Raw genomic sequence first — 16,797 nt, 5'->3', positions numbered from 1 at the left:
AGGCAGGAAACCCTACACCATTTCAGACAAATGGTTATCCAATCTCTTCTTAAAAACTTCCAGTGTTGGAGCTTTCACAACTTCTGGAGGCAAGTTTTCACTGATTAATTGTTCTGTCAGGAAATTTCTCCTCAGTTCTAAGTTGCTTCTCTCCTTGATTAGTTTCCACTCATTGCTTCTTGTCCTGCCCTCAGGTGCCTTGGAGAATAACTTGACTCCCTCTAATTTGTGGCAGCCCCTAAGATATCGGAACACTGCTATCATGTCTCCCCTAGTCCTTCTTTTCATTAAACTAGACATACTCAGTTCCTACAACTGTTCTTCATATGTTGTATAATCATCTTTGTTGATGTTCTCTGCACTCTTTTTTTAGAGTCTCCACATCTTTTTTACATTGTGGTGACCAAAACTGGATGGAGTATTCCAAGTGTGGCCTTACCAAGGCATTATAAAGTGGTATTAACACTTCATGTGATCTTGACTCTATTCCTCTGTTTATGCAGCCAAGGAATGTCTTGGCTTTTTTGGCAGCTGCTACATATTGCTGGCTCATATTTAAATGGTTGTCCACTAGGATTCTAAGATCCCTCTCACAGTTACTACTATTGAGCAAAATACCATATACTATATACTGTACTTGTGCATTTTGTTTTTCTTGCCTAAGTAGAACCTTACTTCCTTTAACTTTACTTTACTTACTTTACCATCTTTCTTAGCAACGGAAATTATAGTCCCAATTGTTGTCATAAGTCAAGGACCACCTGTACTCTTTTCTTAAAATTTAATTAGCTGCTGTCAGTCAGTGCAGAAAGCATTTAACTAGCTCAACCTTTGCAAAAGATGACATTACATGTCTGATATGCCTAATCTTCCAGTACGGTAACTGCTCCATATATTGAATGCCATTTATCATAAGTTAGGTAAAGTAGCAGGATAGCAAACAATTTAATTTCCATTGATTTTGCTGAGTGCTTACTTGAATTAACATGAACTAAAAACTTGCTTAGGAGTATGTTTATTTATACTTACTTGGTCCATTCAATTGGCCTTCTAAATGGACTGAAACCATTTAAATCTTCAATTAGTTATTAGCTCTTTTGGAGGACAGTGGAACAACTTGCCTCCAGAAGTTGTGAATACGTCAACACCGGATGTTTTTAAGAAGAGATTGTTTGAAATGGTATAGAGTTTTCCTGCCTGAGCAGAGGGTTGGACCAGAAGACTTCCAAGGTCCCTTCTAACTCTATTATTCTGTTCTTCTTTAAAGCAGTAGGCAATATAATTCCCAAAGACACAGTTGGGTAGTGTCTTAATCTAGGCAATATTAAAAAATATGCAACTTTTCAAGTTTTCTAAAACATTTTACTGTATCAGATAAAATGTAATTATAAGAATGGAAAGAAGGAAGAAAATCCAGAAATCTATTAGGCTCCAGCTATGGGCTGAATTCATGGGCTCCTGGTCTTTCAGGCTGCAAAACTGAATAAAACAAAGAAATATTCTTCTCATGCATATACATATGGAGAAATTAGAAAGATTGCTTTTCAGAGTTGTATAATTAATATTTTAGAGATCTCACACATTTGCAGCTTGGCCTCTTTAAATCAGTTTTTAAAAATAGCTTGTTAGAACTTTAAAAGTCATATATTATTGTGTCATTCTCCTATTAATCATATAGTAGTAATTAAATTTTCCTTTAGTGCTTTCTCATTGCTAATAGATATTTTCACTAATATTTTGGCCTCTTAATTTTGGGATATTTTAATGCAAAATTGTAACCATTGCATATTTTTCAAGAACTGTCTGACATAAGTAGATGACACAGCTGCAGTGCCAGGTGAATAACAAATTATTTAATGATCTATGATTACTAAAGTTTATGTTGATATCTAGAGTTTTCCAAATCAGATAAGGTTAATCTGTTACAAAGCAGAACCATGTTTGTTCAAAGAAATGAATGCTGAAGAACTCCATAAATCTTATTCTGGCCACAAAGTATGCATTGTTTTATCACTTTGAACTTCAGCTTGCTTTGAACTTTTTGCCAAGTATATTCAAATGAAAAGGCTAATTTTATTCTCTTATTGTTGCAACTGATTTAGATATTAAAAATAAATATTTCAGATTGATTTAAAATATCTTTATATTAATGTTTATCTGTGTCAGTATGGTTTAAAAGTGCACAAAACAGGTGTGAAACCTGGTCTTCCTGTGGCCTTAGGGATAAACCATATATTACATAAATTAGACTGCATGTTACTAAAAACGTTCTTTCTCTATTAATTAAGCTGTTGGGAAGGGAAAAGTTTGGAGCTGTGGAACTTTGCTGTGGAACTTTGGGAAAGAGAAGGACTTAAGATGCAGGCTCATATGCTTTGATTAGCTTTTGTATGAGGGTTTAAGAAACAGAGCTGTAAGAGGATATCAGGCGTGGAAAGTATGAAGGTTCAGTTTAACTGATTTATTGCTAAAAATCTATGCACAGGAATCTTCTCAACTGCTTCTCATTTAGCAACTACTTTAACTAGCAACCATTCACGCATATCAGGATAAAAAACAATTATAGCAATAGCAATAGCAGTAGACTTATATACCGCTTCATAGGCCTTTCAGGCCTCTCTAAGCGGTTTACAGAGAGTCAGCATATTGCCCCCAACAATCTGGGTCCTCATTTTACCCACCTCGGAAGGATGGAAGGCTGAGTCAACCCTGAGCCGGTGAGATTTGAACCGCTGACCTGCTGATCTAGCAGTAGCCTGCAGTGCTGCATTTAACCACTGCGCCACCTTGGCTCTTATTCATTTTCTAAACAATGCTGCATTTAAAACCAAATTTTGTCTGCCTGATAACAGGTTCCGTGTGAAACTGATTAATATCTGGTGAGGTTCAGGCTGCAATGGGAGCTGACAGGAGGGTTCTAATCCACTAATTAAAGTCACAGAGCTGAGTTTATAAAATTTGGTTAGGTCTTTTTAAGGAAGTGCTGTGCTGCAGAGAAAAACAGCCCAAGAAAAGATAGCTTAACCAACATCTCCACCCTGTGAGAGGCAAAAAAAGGGTCATACACAGCACACTGTATGAGAGACCAAAGTTTCATTTATCTGAATAAGATCACAGCAACCAGTTAAAGGGACGTGGTGGCTCAGTGGCTAAGATGCTGATTTTGTCAATCAGAAAGGTCAGCAGTTCGGTGGTTGTAATCCCTAGTGTAACGGAGTGAACTCCCATTACTTGCCCCAGCTTCTGCCAACCTAGCAGTTCAAAGGCATGTAAAAATGCAAGTAGCAAAATAGGGACCACCTTTGGTGGGAAGGTAACAGCGTTCCTTGCACCTTCAGCATTTAGTCATGCTGGCCACCTGACCACGGCGCTGGCTCTTCAGCTTTGAAATGGAAATGCGCACTGACTCCTAGAGTTGGGAATGACTAGCATGTATGTGTGAGGGGAATCTTTACCTTTAACCAGTGATCTACATAACATCAGTTTTCTCTCTCTCTTTCTCTCAGTCATATGTTCACTTAGCAACCATTTTGCTTAACAATTAAGTTGTTGGAATGGAATGCAGCTCTTAAATGGAGAAAGGATAAACTAATTGAATTGGTCCAATGGAATTAGAATAAGTGACTGGTCCTTTTTGTAGGTTTATAGATTTGTTACCATCATCCTCCACCACTCCTGGATATTCTTTTCTTTGATTTTTCTGGCTTCATAACAACTTTTTTGATTTTGTATCTGTGTCAGTCTGGCTAATTTGTCTTTTGTGAGCATTTGTATCCTGAGCCAATCAATCAATGTTAAGGCCATCTTACAGGTTCAGGTGCAATTGATCATAAGGCCAAATGACTGCTGCATTAGCTACTGTATGTTTTATTAAAGGTATTTTCATTTTAAAAACACAAACACTTGGGAAATAATGTCATACTTTTTGTATCTTGTTTGTAAGGCCTATGGACTCATCAGGACAAGGAAACATATTCTTATCTCCGTTTAAAAGACCAATCTGAAAAAATATCTGGATGACCACTAACGTTAACAAAGAGATACAGAAAACTGCTACTGTTTACTCTCTTCTAATTTTGCAGTCCAGACTTGGGAACCTAGCAATCAAACATAAATTTTGCTGAATTATAATTACCATATTTTTCTCTCCATAAGACACACTTTTTCTCCCCCAAAGTGGGTGGAAATGTTTGTGTGTTTATGAAGCGAATATGGGTGACAGGCAGCAGCAGCAAATGGCGGCAGCGATCCCCGCCGCATGGAACAGCTGATCTGCGGTATTCCATGTGGCTGATCCAACCGTCAATCAGTTGCTCGGTTGTGAAGGTGTTGCCTGGAGGAGGCAGCAGACACGGAAGAGGCAGGCTGTTTGCTGTTTGCTGCAAGGATGCTAGCCAGATGAATACTGGATGGATGCTGGGAGGCAGAGGCAGATATATTTATTCTTGATTTCTTCCTCTAAACCAGGGGTAGTCAACCTTTTTATACCTACCGCCCACTTTTGTATCTCTGTTAGTAGTAAAATTTTCTAACCACCCACCAATTCCACAGTAATGGTGATTTTATGAAAACCTAATGAAAATGTTTTTAAATAATGCTACGAATTTTTTTAAAAAAGTCAATTAAATTTTTAAAAAGGAAAGTCCTTCAGTATCGGACAAAACCCCTACCGCACACCATGAAAGCTGGAACGCCCACTAGTGGGCGGTAGGGACCAGGTTGACTACCACTGCTCTAAACCTAGGTGCATCTTATGATCAGGAGCGTCTTATGGAGTGAAAAATATGGTAGATTGTGTATGATAAACTTATTTAGTAATAGAAGGCATAATTCGCCTTCTAGATAATCTCAGATTCATCCTGTAGGTTTCTCTGCCTGGCATCCTGGTTGCTTGTTGACATCTTCATTGACCTTCATGAGCAAAACTGATCGTTGGTCAGCTTTTCTTTAAGTTGTCCTATGATGATGATTATTTTGTCCTTGAGTCTGTCTTTTTGGTGACTATATCAAGTTCCTGCAGTTTTCTAGGCAGTTTCTTCCTAGGGCTGAGAGAAAATGACACTTTTCTATCCAAAGCAGGTCTCCATGGCCCCAGGTCAACGGTTTGATTACTAGCCCAAACTGGATTTCATAGATTAATTTGTTCTGTTATAATTCCACATCATCCTTAGGTACTTTTTTATAATTAATATGGACATGGTGACAATGAGGTTAATATCAGGGGCATTTTTGCACATATTTTTCTCAAAGTGAAAGATAAAATGTATAAAAAGTTTTATTTATATATATGTGTGTGTGTCTGTGTGTGTTTGTGTTTTTAAAAAAAAGATCTGGAAGATGAACCTGTAAGAAAAGCTAAATAGGTATAGTAAGCTTTTTAAAGGCTGTTTTCTTATCTTATTGGAGATTTCATTTTTCTCCTTTTTCAGACTGTTATAGAAAACAACAAATTTTTTGAGCAGTATGAAATTACATACCAGATCTTGAAAAAAGCAGCTGAGACGTATGCCAATGCTAATGGCTCACGTAAGTAGAAGTCTATTTGTTCAGCATTATTCTTATTGTTAGATCAAGTAGAGCTGTTGCTAAGCAATTTGAAAAATGACAAAATTGGAAGCCGTGTGTATGAGAGCAGAGGATATGAATAACCACATGAAGACATTTTAGAGCAATGATCCTTTCCTAACGTGGTAAACATTTTCTAATGTTCTTTTTTATGGATGTGGAATTTCTAACCATGCTAGGGTACATATCTGAATGCCGTACTAATGCCCCAATTACATAAAAAATATTTAGGTTTCATGTAGTTTTTTATGGTGTGTATCAATATTGATTTCAATATTAATCTAATTTCCACTTCAAAAGTTTGTTTATTCTGTTTCCTGTTTTCTTATTTCATCACCCACAACCATCCTTTTAGAGTATGAAGCCCATGTTCTTCATCCCATCTCTGCAATGAGTCAAATCATTTCAGCCACAAATGTTCTACCTCAGGCTGGGAAAGAACAGTATAGATTGTCAAAGCATTTAAAAGGCTTTCTTTGCAAAATTGACTGGCTTTACTTTATGAGGTGTTAAATCAGTGGGTGTCCCTGAAGACTCATCACAGCTGCTTTACACCATCACAACTGACTATCCCAGTTACCTTTGCAGATGTACCCTTGCACAGATAACGCCTCCATTTGGGCCACCAGTGAAGCAAATGGTGTGTGAAGGCAACCAGAGAAAATATTTGGAGTAGCCATGCCAAACCTTCTAGCTGCAGATATTTTAGCTCCTTTAGAACTTTTCCCATGGCAATTCACTTTGCAAAGTGGCTTTCCAATACAATGCACTGTGTATTTAGGTACTAAGGCCCCTTATAATTTAGGAGGAATGCTTAATCACAGTGGTCTTTGTTTCCCCAATATTCCACAGGGCAGCAGTAAGGTGCTGCTATGCTTAAATATTTATGCATGCATGTCAGGGATCTTCAGATTCTTCAGCTCATTGACTCCTTCATGAAATTTTAGATTGTTAATCAATCCCCAAGTGTTTATTATATGAAAATTAATAAATTACTAATAATAACATCAAACCTTTGGATACTCCCATTGACCCTTGGAGATCAATATTGATCACTTTGAAGAAGTGTGTGTGCGTCTGTGTGTGGGTGTGTAATGTAACTAAAGACACACTTTTGTTTCTTTGTTTTAAGATTACATTTAATAGTAAAGATGGTACATTTATCAGCAATAAATAAGCTACTGCCAGTTAGCTTCACTGTACTCTCACAATGGCTGTATGGTTAGGGATGATGTCAATGTTGCCTTACTTACTTAAGTAAAAGAGTCACTAAAATAACATACATTAAACTGTACTTGTACTAATTATTTGTATTAAGATTGTATTACTACTAGAGCTTGTTTGTTCTTAATGTTATTTTATATTGGGATTTTCATTTGATGCAAGATTTATGTTAAAGCCTCAGTGCTCTATTTCAGCGGAAGAAATAGAGAACATTACAAAGTTCATGAATGATACAACAACACAGTGGAGGCACTTGTCAGTTGAAGTGAGAAGTGTTCGGAGTATGTTAGAAGAAGTCATTTCTAACTGGGATCGATATAGCAATACAGTCGCCATTCTGCAAGCCTGGCTGGAAGATGCTGAAAAAATGTTGAATCAACCTGAACATGCTAAAAAGGTAAGTACCCTACCATGTATTTATTAGATTTATATGCAGGAACTGTGGGGCAGTTGAACTGTGAGGCAGTAACTGTGTCAACATAACCCACTAAACTTCTACTTCTGAAATATGACTACCACTATTTTTTTTATTTGTTTAAAAAATGTATTGGCCACCCATCTTACCACAGGGTAATTCTGGGTGGCTTACAGTCATAAAAGATACACACAGAGACACACACACAGAGACACAGACACAGACACACACACACACACACACACAGCTTATTGCCCCTAACAATCTAGGTACTCATCTTACTGACGTCGGAAGGATGGAAGGCTGAGTCAACCAAGCTGATCAGGATCGAACTCCTGGAGTGAGCAGTGAGTTAACCTATAGTAATGTAGTACTACATTCTAACCACTGTACCACCAGGGCAAATGTTACAATCCAATTACAAATTGGGAGAGTGAATGGGGGGGGGGGGGCAGCTGGAACCTGTTGTTAACCAATCACCTCCACTATGATGCTCCCCCACTGGGGCCTCAAGCTAACTTGCAGAGCCAGACCTGTAGGCCATTATGAAATGTTGGAGCCAACCTCACATTCAGAGAAAAGATGTTCCATGTGCAACAGCAGAGAAGGCCTTTCTCCTGGATCCCACTAACCAGAATAATTGGCCGAAGGGGCCCGCAACTATTACTTCCTTCTTTTTCCCCAAGCCTCAACCTTTAGCTCATATGCTAAAAAGCAGACTGAAAAAAAACCTGTCTTCATGCTCAGTAACTGGTATAAAATGAAGCAAACCCACTTGATAATATCATACATTTTAGCACTTTTTATATAGGAGATACAGTTGTTAAAGTATCTTAGACTCAAAGTATTTAGGGAAGGTATATGCAACCTGTGATCCACTAAATATTGCTATATGTCACCTCTCACTATTTCTCACCAGTGACCCTAAAAGGTAATGTAAAGGTTTTCCTTGCACATGTGCTAGTCGTTCCTGACTCTAGAGGGCAGTGCTCATCTCCTTTTCAAAGCCAAAGAGCCAGTGCTGTCCGAAGACATCTCCGTGGTCATGTGGCTGGCATGACTAAATGCTGAAGTCACATGGAACACTGTTACCTTCCCACCAAAGGTGGTCCCTATTTTTCTACTTGCATTTTTACAAGTAAGTTGGCAGAAGCTGGGACAAGTAACGGGAGCTCACTCCGTTACCTGGAGCTAGGGATTTGAACCGCCAAACTGCTGACTTTTCTGATTGACAAGTTCAGCACTTAGCCACTGAGCCACCATAACCCATATCCAGTGACCTTAGTAGCTAGAATTATTGACATTCAGAAGCATCAGACAAGATTTTAAAGGGCTTGCATTTGATCTTTAAGACAAATTGGCAGAGATCCCATCTTAGAAAAAAACCTGTTGCGTTACATTCCAAATGCCTATTTCTATTTGCCTGTAAATGAAGAAGAGGGTTTTTTTTTTTGTAGAAGCAGGGAGAAGTGCCTTTGTTCAACATAACAGAAGATGCATTGCTGAGATATACATCAAGGATCTCCAACCCCCAGTCCATGGACCAGCATTGTCCGTGGCATGCCAGAAACAAGGCCATGTAAACAGGGAATGATCCATCCATAAACCACACACCCCTTTGGTCCATGGAAAAACCTCTCCCCATGGAACTGGTCCTTAAAGGCAGAGGTGTACATAAATAGGAAATGCAGAATAGTTAACATTGTTTGCAACATCTGTAAACTGAGAGTCTCCATGCAAATGAGAAGGTGACATATTTATTTTATTTATATTTCATGTTGGTGGGGAGAACATTTCATAGCATGGGGGCCACGGCAGAAAAGGTGGTTTAATTTTCTGAGAAATAATTTGCATAAAGGATAGAGTGATCATTGCATGCTTCTGATAAGAGGAAATTGGGGGAAATTAAACATTCATATAAGTGTGATGTACAACTTTTTTTCAGCGATATTACCTGTGTTCTTCCTAGGATTTCTTCCGACATTTACCACAATGGATTCAGCAACATACTGCAATGAATGATGCTGGTAATTTTCTGATTGAAACATGTGATGAGACCGTTTCCAGAGATTTAAAACAACAATTGCTCTTGCTAAATGGACGATGGAGAGAATTATTTATGCAAGTTAAACAAGTATGTCCTCGGAGACTTTCTTCCTATAGTTACAAGCCACTGTTGCACAGCATTATGTTAATAGGTTATTTAATTTTTAAATTTAAATTAAGATTTGCATATCACTCATTCTATTTTCTGTGTGAAAAGAAAAGGCCGCATTTCATAAAAAGAGCGCTATAGAATTATGTTGAATGGAATGTAAACTTTTGTCCCTTCTGTGCTTAATGTTCTGCTGACCTTTCTTTACTTCTATATTGTTTTATCTATTTTCTGTGCTTTCATAGTATGCTCGGGCTGATGAATTAGACAAAATAAAGAAGGAATATTTGGATGGAGTGGCTGCCTTGTCTGCTTTCATTGATGACGTAAAGAGGAAAATCCACACACATTTAGAAGTGTCCTTTCTAAATGTAAAGTTATTTGTCCAAGAAATGGAGGCAAGTTAATTAGAAGCTGGGCATTATTTCTATGTAGCACTGCTGTATATTCTTGTTCTGCTTTTTGGATTAAGAGCATTTTTAAGGACATTGGCAATATCCTCATAGTTCTCTTAACTGCTGTACCACTTTCCTGCTGTGACTTTAAGATTCTTCATTTTTTGTAAATCATGTGCCTCTCCCTGTGCTTAAGTGTTAAACAAAAATTTCCAGTGTGAACTATTTAAATAGAATTGTTACCTCCTTCCAACACATTGTTTTCAACATTGTTTTTTAAAAAATATATTTTAGTAGCATAGAAATGAATCTTTAATGAATGTTTTAATAAAATAATTTCATAAAAATATTGCATTAAAAATCTTCAAAGTTTGCAACCTAATATGTATGCTGCTTAAATGGTTATGGTATGTTGCATTTAATATGAGCTGCTATTAATTAATGCAACAGAAAGAAAGGATGCTGATTCTTAAGGCTCAGTCTTCTCCACTACAAACAATAGGAGATTGAGCTCCATTTCTTAAAAGACTTGCATTTTTACACATAATTATTTGGAACAAAAATATTACAGGATATTAAACAAAAGGCATTCATTATGGAATCCCAGTACAAAATGATAACAAGGACTGCACAAGTGGTTACCAAGGAAATTCCACAAGAAGAAGTCAATGAAATGCTTACAAGAATGCAGAGAATCAAAGGACAGCTCAGCAAGGTAATTACTATTCAAGTAATTTCTTAAATTACTCTAAATTACCTTCCTCTAATATGAGAGATAAGGGTGGGATTGATTTATGTTTCTTTGCTGTATTTAATTATTCTGTCATTCCCAGTTCCTTTAGGGCTAGCCTGGAAATTTTCAGTATGTTCCAACTGCTTCTATCTAATAATGACTTCCTTAAATTTATTTCATATTCTCTCAGATGTGAATATGAAACAATTTTACAGAAGACATTATTCCTTCTATCCATCTTTGCTGCCACCGCCCTGCCACTTTAGGAATTGCAATTATACATCATATATCAGGTATTTTTGGAAAAACAAAAGGAAAATAAAGATGACTAGAATCAGAAAAAGAAGAAATTGAATAAGTATCAATATATACAAGGCTGCAAACCTTGAAATGAACAAAAGCATATTATGCAAATATTTTCTATACATACACTGAAGTCTTTACCCAAACATTCCCCCCACAAAAGCAAATTTATGGGAACTACAAAGAAAGAGGACAAACATTTTACTAGGGGTGCTATATATGATCACTAGATATCACAAGATGGAAATATACCCAATGATATATTGGTTGTACAGGTCCTCGTTTAGCAATCACTTTCAGTGATGACAGAGATGAAAAAGTAACGACCAATCCTTGAATTTCCAACTTCCACAGGTCTGTAAAGTAAAGGGAAGGTGAAATGAAAGATCATAAGCATAGTTGCAAGTTTGCTTAACAATGGGACCAACAATTGCTGGTTCTGATTTTGGTTGTTAAATGAGGACTCCCTGCATTTGAAAATCAACATAAAATTGAGCAACTGCGTTAATACTGAAGAAATTTAGCTTTCATTAGATATGTACATGTGTATATAGACAGACAGGTACTCACATATATATCAACGCACACAATAGTATCTAATCATTGTATATATCTGTGTGTGAGAGATTTGTGTTACATTTTCATCCATGGTTTTTAAAATATTTCTGTTGGTATTAGGTTAAGGAGACCTGCCCAGTTGTACTCTTTGATTCACAAGAATTACTTCCTCATCTTGAAGAATTAGAGAAACAAATTACACATTTTCATGAATCTCTTGAAAAAATCAATGAAATTATTTCTGTATTAGATCCTGAAGCCCAGCCTGCTCATGTTTTTAAACAGCAACATCAGGTATTTCTCACGCAAGTGCTCCGGATATGTTTTCTTTTAGTATTTATTTGGATGAATAAATAGTATGAATAATTGATATCTTGAATAAATTGATATCTTTAAACAAAATTTCAAGTAATTTCCAAGTTACATATTTCCCTTTTACTAGACTGTATTAAACCGGAAGTTGAAAAGGGGAAAGCATAGAATGGGAGCAACTGCCATGTCTAACATGCAGAAGTCCCCATAAATACGAATTCTGGCAGTTCAGGAGGCTAGGAAAGATTTGATTATGGGAGAACTTCCAAAGATAGTAAGAATTGTTAGCTGAAATTTTATCTGTCTGAAACATCCTCTGGCCAATATATACAATTGAGACACATATAAATCAACCCATATGACCTGGATGTTTGAACATCTTCTGGAGTACCTGAATTAACATCCTCTGAACATCTTCTGAAGTACCTGGATATAGCACTTCAAGCTAATAATTTAGTTTTATAAGGTACTGAATGAGGAATTAGAATACTCAGTTTTGAAGAATCGGTGTTCCAGGTGTTAAAAATGTGAATATATTTCTAATATTTTCAAACATTGGGTTAATTCACCAGAAAATGTTGTTTCATTTTTATTGCCTTATCAAAGAATGTACAAGAAGGAATGGACATTAGACGTCTTACACTGGCAATATAAAAAAAATAACATTCTAAAACTCTCATGGTTTGGTCTTGTCTTTTATAGACTTTCATTACTTCATATATTATGATTTTTGGAAGATTTCAATTAAGGTTCTTAATGTGATGCTGAATTATATTCCTAAAACATGGAATTTCTAATCTCATGAAAGGCTATGGCTCTTTACAGCCTAGGATATAATGTAGATGATAATTTTAGATAATTAAAAGAAATTTCCAGTCCTGATTTTAAGGAAAAGATTCAGAATATGAGGTTGTTGCCTGTTTTTGAAAGGTCTCTAAGTTCTGAAAATCAGAAGATGGCACAGTGTGATATGGCATAGTTAAATTTAATGATAAGTTAAATGATTATATCATTTTATTATATCAATCTTTTAATTTGCTGATTAGTTTCTTTTGCTACATGTAATTTATTCTACTCACTAAATTATATTTAAGATTTTTGTCCCCTTTCACTATCTCTTGTTTTTTGGTCATGATGTCAACCTTTTTTGTATTTCATTATTTTAAGAATCAAAAGAAAATTAAAAGCAACATTGTGTTTTTGTCTGGAAGACTTTCTTATTCCTCCGAAATGTTTATATGTATACAAGTAGTCCTTCCTTAATGACCAGTACCTTAGCAACATTTGAAGTTATGTTGGACCTTCCCAGAGCTACTTATGCTCAGGTTCCAGTGACCAATGGCTGGCCCACCTCCCCCCATCCCTTGATTACATTTTGGGTGATTGATAGCTGGTTCATATTTACAGCCATTTGCAGTGTCCCATTGTCCATGACCACAATTTTCAATGTGTTTTACTAATTTCTGCAGTTGGCAAAAACACCCATTGAATAAAACATGTTCACTTAATTATTGCAGCATTTTCTGAACAACCATTGTACAATGGGCATGGTATATGGTAATTTAATGAGCATAATGACTTATGACTATAAGTCTGGTCTCAAGTTGAGAACTACTTGTATGTGATCCAGGGCCCTATTATAATCCATGGCCCTAAGCAATTTTTTTCTAATTAGATTTTCTAATATTGAAGATTCAGATTTATCCTTTTAGTTACTCCAGATAATACCTTACATTACTCCTAATAAGAATTTGAGATATTTTAACACATATGTTTGTTGTATATGCAATTATTGCTTTTGTTTTTGCTGTTTTGCTGAAGTTACAAATCTTCAAATGACTTAGATTCCAAAAAATAAATATTTTTTAAAAATAAATATCTTAATGTACCTGTAAGGTGTGGGGTTTTTCATCTCAGTGTATAATATTTTAATTTTTTTATCTGTTTAAGATGTTAGGGTTTAATTACTTGTAAGGAACACTTGTCAGTCTGGAAGTAGACATTGGCATTTTGTGGATTTCAATTGAAACTATAATTACTTTCCCCCCCCCCCAAAAAATGATACATTAAAAGAACAAAGCTAAATTCTTGTTTCAGTACTAATTCTCAAGAATCATTCAAAGCAATAAATGTTATCTGGGTATGGAATCATAGCCTTTAAATAAGTAGTTACTGTAGCATAACATTATTGTACCAGATGAAAAAATATTGTTTTATAGAAAATAAAGTAGAAATAAAAGAAACATTGCAAAGTTGTTAAATCTGTTTGCCTTACTGTCCACAATATACTTATTTTAATATTTTTCATCTTTTTAAAGGACCTGGTAGCTTATCAAGAACACTGCAAAAAAGCCCTGTTATTAATTGAAAGAAATAGTCAAATTATCACAAAGCTTCTGGCTTCAAGTAAAGTATTAAATCACTTCAGCTTTTCTGTACTTCAGAAAAAAGTGGTAGAAATTCAAGCTGCTTTTCAGGTAATTTTCAATTTCAACAATGTCACTAAATTTTTAACATTATTTCCCAACATGAAAAAAAATGTGGAAAAAAAGTCAATTTGATTAAGATATATTAAGATAAAGTAACTAAACTAAAACAATAATTCAAAATAGCCTTCGCTAAATGTTATTATAGAAAAGAACAATGCAGATAGTAACAACTTCAAAGACATGGTCTGCAGAACTAAAGGCACAAGGTATCATGGATGTTTGCCCCTTTTTTTGAAAAATACAAATTTAGTTTTAGGGGAAACGAGTTAAGATAGAAATTATGTGTGGTTGCTTACAGTGCTTAAAAATATTAGGTCAGTGATACTTTCAGTAATTTGGCAGTATTCATCTTATACAAAAGATGAGTTCTGTGAGGTGTTTGAAGTATTTCTCTTGTATAATCCTTACTCAGTTGTTTTACTGTTAAGTTGATCTTGCTGAGACAGTTGCAGAAGAAGATAAATGCCTGTCCAATGTAAGAAAAAAGTCAGATAGTTGTTCTGGAGCCCACAATATGTTTTGAAGGTCCCTGTGATCTATACTTGATGTGAGCATCAGACCCCATACAAAGGAATTTCTTCCTTTCTGTTTATCTTGTTTATTTGTGTCCTGCTGAAGCTACACAAATATTTACTGTGAGTAGATGAATTAAAAGGAATGTAACTAGAGGCTATGGGGGTACAATTATTACTCTTAATTTTTCAGGGGAGAATGTTTAATGATGTTATAGTAATGATGTCTAATAATTCTAAATAACAACATCCTATCTGAGCTTGGCTTGTGCACTAATTAAGAAATTGAAATCATATAACTACAATTATTTCCAGGTCCCATTCACATTAACATAGATTCAATTTCATAGGAACGAGATTGTTTATATATGTCACCTGAAAATATAAAAAGGACTGCATAAGCTTTTTTTATTCCTAAGAACTCCTCATGAGGCAAAATGTTACAGAAAAACACAGGAAATAGCAACTAGAGATTTTGGTTGTTGTTTTCAAAGTCCAGATATTTAAGCCCTTTGGAGTATAGTTTGAAGACTTTCCCAAGAGATTGTAGACTGCATGCAAAGTCAGCATAGTACTGTTGACCTCAGATAGTACTTAATCTTGAAGGAAAATGAAAAGATATTTCTCCATTCTCATAATACTGAGGGCACAGGGATGTGACCTCAGTTTGATAAAGCAGAAGTAAAGAAACATAATAATATTATTCCTCAAGTGTAAATTATAATTTAACATTGCAGGATTTTTCCCCATTTTCATTTATAAAGGATATGGTGCAGAAGACCAGTGATTGGAAGAAAAATGTTGAGGTAAATAGTCGGCTGATGAAGAAATTTGAAGAATCTAGAACAGAGTTGGAAAATGTTCTCCAGACTGCCCAATGCTGTCTAAAAGAAAAAGGCAAACCTGAAGAACTCCTCCGAAAAAATACAGTAAGTATAACTTCATAAGGCATATTTCTGTTATATTTCATATTGCTAATTAAAATAGCATTGCAAGTAGTGACACCTAGCCAACTATAGTCAATGCCAAAAAAAGCCAGAAGGATGGAAACTACTTGGAGATACCAGGCCTATAGGTTAAAATAAGAGACCAAAAGCATTCCTCTAAAAACCAGAAATTAGTTTGTTTTTGCTTTAATACATATTTAATTTAACTGAATTTAATTATTTGATTTAAATACCAATAATCAGCACTTGTTTCTACAGTGTGTTTATTGAGAGGGTAATTTTTTTTAAAAGTGTAGATTTAATGTATTTGTTCCATAGGAATATATTTAGGCTGTTTGTGAAAGCTGACATACAGTTAAGTTTTGAAATAATGCTTATGAGTATAATTTGAGAGTCCTTGAATATTTTACTTCTTTACAATGTAAATTATGAACATACAGTAAATTAGATACCCTCAAGTCATTCATCATTCCTGTGACTATTAAATGGACACAGCCGTGTAATTTTTCTTGGTAATAATACTGAATTGAATTTTATTGCCATCTTGCAGGATGCTTTTGAAAGTCCCAGTTTAGATGAAAGCCTTGATATTCTTTGATGTTCTTCCATCCAAGTGCTAATTGAGCCTGAGGTTGCTTAGTTATAAAACCAGACAAGACATCCAGAGTACAGTATTAATCCTCTACTCTGCTCTTTTGTCTGATCTTTAGTGCCTTCATAATCCGCATAAGAAAAAAATCTACATCCAAATTGCAGCTTCTTATTATGGGTTGGGATGATATGGAATTTAGAGGGTTAGGCCAGCCCTATTCTTATAATCTAGCTCTATAGAGCCATAGGGGCACAGTGGTTAGAATGCAGTATTGCAGGCTATTCTGTTGACTGCCAGGGGTTCGATCCTAACCAGCTCAAAGTTGACTCAGCCTGCCATCTTTCTGAGGTCGGTAAAATGAGAACCCAGATAGTTGGAGACAATATGTTGATTCTGTAAACCGCTTAGAGACAGCTATAAAAGCACTGTGAAGTAGTATATAAGTCTAAGTGCTATTGCTATTCTTCCTGTGGCCAGTGCCCAACACCTTCCATGATTTTCAAGGAAAAAATAGCACAGATATAAATTGCAACCAGTTATCATTCATAAGATCAACCTCAATCATACCATCCAAGTTTCCTGTATTAGTACATAGTA

At 35.6% G+C, this 16,797-nt stretch overlaps 1 protein-coding gene across 1 annotated transcript in view; it reads left to right on the top strand.

Moving 5' to 3' along the window:
• SYNE1 (spectrin repeat containing nuclear envelope protein 1) overlaps window positions 1–16,797 on the top strand; it is a 300,005-nt gene that overhangs the window by 33,542 nt on the left and 249,666 nt on the right. Inside the window, 8 exon segments of the mRNA XM_032216017.1 lie at window positions 5,430–5,526; window positions 6,984–7,186; window positions 9,174–9,338; window positions 9,605–9,757; window positions 10,326–10,469; window positions 11,469–11,642; window positions 13,979–14,137; window positions 15,426–15,590. Of these exon segments, the coding sequence (XP_032071908.1) occupies window positions 5,430–5,526; window positions 6,984–7,186; window positions 9,174–9,338; window positions 9,605–9,757; window positions 10,326–10,469; window positions 11,469–11,642; window positions 13,979–14,137; window positions 15,426–15,590 (1,260 nt within the window).

Source organism: Thamnophis elegans, chromosome 4 (assembly GCF_009769535.1).
Source record: "Thamnophis elegans isolate rThaEle1 chromosome 4, rThaEle1.pri, whole genome shotgun sequence".
Classification (NCBI taxonomy): Eukaryota; Metazoa; Chordata; class Lepidosauria; order Squamata; family Colubridae; genus Thamnophis; species Thamnophis elegans.
This window is presented reverse-complemented; position numbering and strand designations above follow the sequence as displayed.